The sequence below is a fragment of the Chrysochloris asiatica genome, unplaced genomic scaffold (genome assembly GCF_000296735.1).
Source record: "Chrysochloris asiatica unplaced genomic scaffold, ChrAsi1.0 scaffold00023, whole genome shotgun sequence".
Lineage (NCBI taxonomy): Eukaryota > Metazoa > Chordata > Mammalia > Afrosoricida > Chrysochloridae > Chrysochloris > Chrysochloris asiatica.
The window spans coordinates 14,451,566-14,458,480 of NW_006408541.1; the positions used below are offsets into that span (position 1 = coordinate 14,451,566).

The 6,915-nt window shown below is 47.0% G+C and overlaps 1 protein-coding gene across 1 annotated transcript in view; it reads left to right on the plus strand.

Moving 5' to 3' along the window:
* The window catches only part of PREX1 (phosphatidylinositol-3,4,5-trisphosphate-dependent Rac exchange factor 1), a 353,334-nt gene that overhangs the window by 283,809 nt on the left and 62,610 nt on the right, over nucleotides 1–6,915 (plus strand). Inside the window, exon 13 of the mRNA XM_006839328.1 lies at nucleotides 781–928. Coding sequence (XP_006839391.1) covers nucleotides 781–928 — 148 coding nt within the window. The remainder of the gene's footprint in view (nucleotides 1–780; nucleotides 929–6,915) is intronic.

Below are 6,915 nucleotides of genomic sequence, written 5' to 3' on the forward strand. Positions count from 1 at the left end.
GTTACGGGCCAGGGTGTGGCCTGGGTGCAGCTGATTGTTGTGGTCAGAACTGAGGGTTGTGAGCATGTGGTCCTGGGTGGGGTGTGGCCTGAGTGGGCCTTGATCATTAGAGTCAGGGTGTTGTCCAAACCCTGATATCGAGGCTGGGTTTTTAGGGTGATGTGTGTAGTGGTCATGAGCTCAGATCTGGGGCCAAACTTCTTGGGATCTTAGAAACTGTGACGTCTCTGGGCGTCAGTTTCTTCATCTGTAAAATGGGTATAGTACTGTCATGGTATCACCCCGTAGGCTTCTTGTGAGGATGAAGAGGCATCTGTAGAAGTACTTGGTGTTATCATCAGTCACTGCTGTTACTATCAGGATTGGAGGGGTTCTTGTTAGGAGATGTGGATAGGGAATGAACTGAGAGCCGCATGTGTGTGTGTGTTGCCTGGAAAAATGACCAGGCTTCCATCTCTACCTGGAATGAAGGTCTCACCAGGCTGTCTGATAACCTGTGAGTTTGGCAGCTTGCCCTCAGGTGGGGAAGGCAGCTTAGTAGAATAGTTAAGAGTGTAGCTCTGGTGCTCAAGTCCTCAACCCCTGACTACTCCAGGACTTAATCTCTCTGAGTCTCAACTTTGCCATCTGTAAAATGGGACTGTTGCAAGGATTCAACGGCTGGTGTTATGACAGCAAGTGGGCTGGACAGTTGCTGGCCCTGTGAATAGGGTAGACTTAAGCCACTGGGGCGGGCGCCTTCTGCTGCTTTGCCCAATGCTGACTGTGCCCCTTCCGTAGGCCTGAAGCTGGGCATGGAGCGGGATGCCTACGTCATGATCTCGGAGAAGGGGGAGAAGCTTTATCACATGATGATGAGTAAGAAGGTGAACCTTATCAAGGACCGGCGGAGGAAGCTGAGCACCGTCCCCAAGTGCTTCCTGGGCAAGTGAGTGTCCACCCGGCCTCAGGCTGGCGCCCTGAGACCTCCCAGCCCTGCTTCTGACCCTGGATCCCTCCAGGACCCCAGTCCTTGTGAAGCAGGCTTCAGAGGTCAGGAAGGCTAGTGGGAAGGTCCCTAGGTTTTCTCATTATAGCTCACAGCACAGTATGGGTTTTATATCATGATCTGGTTTATATATATATATATATATGTTTATTTTATGACTAAAGAAAAAGTTTTACAAAACTTAATAGATTTGATGCACTCTGCAAATTTCTATCCTATCCTGTCCTAGTCATTTTTTCCTTTATTTAAACATTTATTCAAGGCAAGACCCATGAAATTGATTTCTTGGTGTGGCACTGTAGGATAAGCACTGGACCGAAAGGTCAGTTTGAACCACACATTCTGTGGTTCAAACTCACCAGCCACTCTTCAGAAACACTGAGTTGGAATCGACTGGATGGCACTTCTCAACTAGAAGTGGGCTGCCCACCGTGAATTGAAAAACACTACAGTAGTTGTCTGTGAAGGTGTTCAGGAAAAGAGAAGCCACTGTAGATATCTCACACACAGCAGTATCTAACTCAGGGAGTTGGTTACAAGGATGTTGGCAGGGCAGGAAGAGTGGTGGTGGGGAGGGGGTGCCGTCACTGTGACCCACCTCGTTGCTACCACATAACCCCCCATTGGATACCTCACAAAGGACCCCCTTTGGGTGAACTGGCCTCTCTTCCCTGTGGTCAGGAGACACCCCCTGGGTCCCTCCACCACCACTCCTGTCTTCTGGGGAGCTCCCAGTGCAGCCAGACCGAGTTGGCACCCTACTGTCATGCTAAGGATGGGGACTGAGTAGAGGCAGTCCATACTTGTTTTTGAAACAATTTGATATTTTTAAAAAGCATGCTGTCCTTCTCAAGGGGAAACCCTGAGCTTTGTGGCACTTCGGTAGACTTACTACATGGTGGGTGTTGCTTCACTTAGGGTTACATGGGATGTGTGACGGAAGGTCCTTTTCAGTACTTAGGGCCTCCAGTGTTTATAGGAAACACATCCCCAAACATTGTCTCCACCCTCATCACTGAGGGCCAGAGGGTCAGAGCAGAGGCTTTGGCGATGTGGCTATAATACTCCACATTGTGGCGTTGGGTCTAGTTCACTGGGGGAGGGGCTGCTCAGAAGCCCTAAGTTCTAGTTCTAGCTCTGCCAAGGATTGAGGAGAACTCGGGGTGTCTCGTCCTTTCTCTGGGTCTCAGGCTTGTCTCTAACCCAAGGGGTTCCCATTCTAGAAGCTGGTGATGGCAACCCACTCCAAACATGCAAGGGTTTCATCAGACATCCTGTGTGTGCTACCACCAACGGGCCACCTGAGGGTCTGTGCAGCCCACAGACTGGGGGCCAGGTCTGGGTGTTTCTTTCTTCCAGCTAAGCCCCCTTCCTCTCTATCTCTTCTCATCTCTGTTCTCTCCCTAACTCCTCCTGCTCACTCCCCTTCCTGTTAGAAATTTCCTTTTAGAAATTCTCCTGTAGACCTAGCATTTGGCTAGGCAGAAGGAATGAACACGATCCATGTACATTTTGAGGTGGTTTTGAGGCCCTACTATGTGGCTGACATGGTGGTAGAGGCCTGGGGAGGGTGGGTGAACTCAAGGGCTTCCGACCTCCTGAGGACAAGTTTGCCTGTGAGGCAGAGACTGTGTTTAGAATCTATAGCCCTAGTGTGACGCTGTAGGAATAGCACTGGACTGCTAACCACATGGTTGGTGGTTCAAACCAGCAAACCGCTTCTTAGCAACCATATACAGGGTTGCTATGTATGAGTCAGAACCAACTCAATGGCATGTCACAACATTTGTACCTCAGAATCTGGGTGTAGTGCTGTAGGGTAAGCACTGGACTGCTAACTGCAAGGATGGTGGTTCAAACCTACCGTTGCTCCTTAGAAACTCTATACAGGGTCGCTATGAGCTGGAACCGACTGGATCGCACTTCACAACATTTCTATCTTGGAGTCCTGGTGAGGCGCTGTAGGATAAACACTGGACTGTTAACTGCAAGGTTGGTGGTTCAAACCCACCAGCTGCTTCTTAGAAACCCTAGGTAGGGTCTCTATGAATTGGAACCAAGCCAATGACACTTAATAACAACAGTTATATGTATCTCACTCACTTCTTTAAGGGTTTTTCTGAGTGGTGGAAACCCTATACAGGGTCACTATACAGAACCAACTCAACAACATGTATCAACAATGACATTTATATGCCCCTCATTTTTGTGTACCTCACCTACTTCCATAATACGCTTCCTGAGTGGTGGAAATGGTGAAGCACTTGAATACTAACCAAAAGGTTGGTGATTCGAACCCACCCAGAGGCACCTCGGGAGACAGACCCGGCTACCTGCATCCAAACGCACACAGCCTTGGAGGCCCTCCTCTGCACGCACAGGGTCACCGTGAGCTGGAGTGAAGTCAATGGTAACTGACAACAAAAAGCTGTTAAAGAGGGTCAGAGTCAAGGCAGGGTGACATCCTGGACCAGGGTGATGGCAGCAGAGGTGAAGGGAGTGGTCAGGATACTGACCAGGCTGGGGGTGGCAGGGACAGCATTTGCTGATGCCTGGCAGGATAGAGTTGTCATCTCCCGAAAAGGGGGCAGAGAGAAGGGGAGACACCATTTTCAGGGGAGCTCAGGGATATGTTATGTTCGAGATGTTGGTTGGCTAAAAATCTTGATTTGGGGTGAAAAACCAGGGTTGGAGATGTATGTACGTGTAGGAGACATGGTCTTTAAAGTGGCAAGACACAATATTTAGGAGGGAGGAGAGAAAAGACAGGCAGGGACTGGCCCGAGGGGCTGTCATTCTTTGGAGGAGGAGCCGGGCAAGGATCCTGAGCAGGAGTTGCTGGAGAGCTGGGAGGCTATGGACCAGTGGATGGCCTGCAAGCTGGTAGAGAATGCTGGGGGCAGTGGGGGTAGGTCTAGAGGGGATGGAGCAAAAACCCAGTTTTGAATGTGTGAGATGGAAAAGTCTGGCAAACATCTACTGTCTGTGTTGATGGGCTGTTGGAATCCTAGTGTGAAGTTGGGGGAGGACTGATCGATGGCGGTCTGAAGCTAGAGGTTAAAGGAGCAGCAGGTAAGAGTTTTTAGGGTGCTTAGAACCTGGAGAGGTGACTGGTTGTCTTTGGGCTTGGGCTACCCTGTTACTTTCTAGATCAGTAACCAGAGATCCCAAGTCCCTGGGTGGGTCTGCAGAGTGTGGGCCCCAAAGTCCTGTAAACTGGGAGGGAGGAAGAGGCAGCGTTGTGACCTTGGTCAGTTAACCCCTAGCCCCAGGGAAAGGAAGTTTTTTCTCTCTGGCTAGGCTTACTTCCGGAGACCCTGAAGTTAGATAGTCTCCCCGCCTCCTGCCAAGCTGCCCAGCAAATGGAGTCCAGCCGGATGAGATAACCAGACCTGTGATTACAGCCTCAGAGGAGTTTCTTGTCTCCTCAAGAAGGATTAGGGGTGATTGCTTTTACTGCCCCTTTGAAACAGAGCCAGTTTGTTTTGTAACTACCTAAGTCTTAAGGACCAGACTCCCTGCCGGAGACCATTCTAGTAAAACTCTCTCTAAGCAGAGCTTTGCTTGGCACCCAGTCCCCTGTTCATGTTCCCCCTCCTCCCCACAGGGTCCCTTTGTGGAGTCTTCTCCTGCATGTCCTAGTCCTCAGCAGAGGGATAGACAGCAGAGAAATGTTTACCAAGCCCTTTCTCCGCTCCAGGCACTGGTGTTTGGCCATGGCTTTGAATGCTAATACAACAGTGACCAGGTTACTGCCATTGCTTCCAGTTTATAGGTGTGGACCCTCAGACACAGTGAGAGCAAGGGACCCACACAAACACACAGCACTGGGAACTGGGAGCTGGATTTGAACACAGGACAGGCCGATTCCAGAGACTGTGCTCTTAAACGTACTACATGTCATTGAGTTGGTTTATTTTGATCTCCTGTCAGTTTGTGGTCCTGTGGTAGCTTGCCTGTAGCTGTCATGCTGGAAGTTATACCACCAGTATTTTAAATACCAGCAGGAATACCCATGGTGGATGGGTTTTAGCTGAGCTTCCAGGCCGAGACAGACGAGAAAGAAGGAGAGGTGGACTACATCTGAATGTTTAGCAGAAACCTTATAAATAATAGCAGAATATTGTCACATACAATGCCAGAAGATGAGCCCTTCAGGTTGGAGGACACTCAAAATACGACTGGGGAAGAGCTGCCTCCTCAAAGTAGAGTTGACCATATGATGTGAATAGAGTAAAGCTTTTGGAACTTTGATTTGCTGATGGGGCACAACACAAAATAATGAGAAACATCCATTAATAGTTGGAACATGGAATATATGAAATATGATTTTAGGAAAATTTGAAAGTTGCCAAAAAATGAAATGGAACACACAAAGATAGATATCCTAGGCATTAGTGAGTCGTAATGGATTCCTGTTAGCCATTTTGGATCAGACAGTCCAGTCATACGGTTTACTGTGCAAGGAACAACAAATTGAAGAGGAGTAGAGTCACATTCATCATCAAAAAAGAACATTTCAAGATCTATCTTCAAGTACAGTGCTGTTTGTGATAAGATAAAATCCGTATGTCTTCAAGGAAGACCACTTCACACTACTATTATTCAAATGTCCACACCAACCACTAAAGCCAGTAATGGTGAAATTGAGGAATTCTACCAACTTCTTCAGTCTGAAATTGATCAAACATGGTATCAAGAAGCTTTGATAATGACTGGTGATTGGAACACAAAGGTTGGAAACAAAGAATAAGGATCAGTAATTGAAAAATATGGCCTTGGTGATAGAATTAAGCAAGACCAACAACTTGTTCATTGCAAATACCTTTTTTCAACAACATAAATTGTGATTATACATGTGGACCTCAACAGATGGAATACATATGAATCAAATTGACTTCATCTGTGGGAAGAAATGATAGAAGAGCTCAGCATCATCAGTCAAAACAAGACAAAGGCAGAATGTGGACAGACCCTTGCTCATATGCAAGTTCAGGCTGAAGCTGAAGAAAATTAAAACAAGTCCCCAAGAGCTAAAATATGACCTTGAACATATGCCACTTGAATTGACAGATCATCTCAAGAACAGAGTTGATGAATTAGACACTAATGACCGAAGACCAGGAGAGTTATGGGATGACATCAAGAACATCACACAGGAAGAAAGTGAAAGGTCATTAAAAAGACAGGAAAGAAAGAAAAGAGCAAAATAGATGTCAGAAGAGACTCTGAAATTTGCTCTCCAGTGTGGAGATGCTAAAGTGAATGGAAGAAATGAGGCGGTCAAAGAGCTGATTAGAAAATGTCAAAGGTCAGCTCAAGAAGACAAAGCAAAATATTACAATGAAATGTGGGAAGATCTGGCGTTAGAAAACAAAAAAGGAAGAACATGCTCAGTGTTTCTCAAGCTGCAAGAACTGGAAAAAAAAAAAAACCCAAAGGCTTGACTTGCAATATTGAAGGTTTCTGTGGAAAAATACTGAATGATGCAAAAAGCATCAAAAAAAAAAAAAATGGAAAAAATACACAGAGTCACTGTACCAAAAAGGAATGGTTGATGTTCAATCTTACTTTTTAGCTGTGTGATTCTGCGGAAGCTTCTTAACCTCACTGAGTCTCAGTAACGGATCTGTTAAAGGGAAAGCAACAACAAAATGTGCTGAAGACCACCCAGCACAGCAGGAGGTAGAGATAAGGAGTGTTGAGTCCCTGGTTGTGGCCAGGGGTCAGTGCATCCATTAATGGTGCTCCCCTGGATCAGAAGCTCCAAGGTGAAAGAGGCATTGCTGTCTCATCCATCTGAGTCCCCAGGGCTAGTTCAGGGTCTTAGCACAAAATAGAAGATCAATAATGATTTGGAACTGTTACTGCGGATGTCTTCAGGAGCATCTTTAAGCATTGGGGTTATAAGGATGAACCTGAAGCTG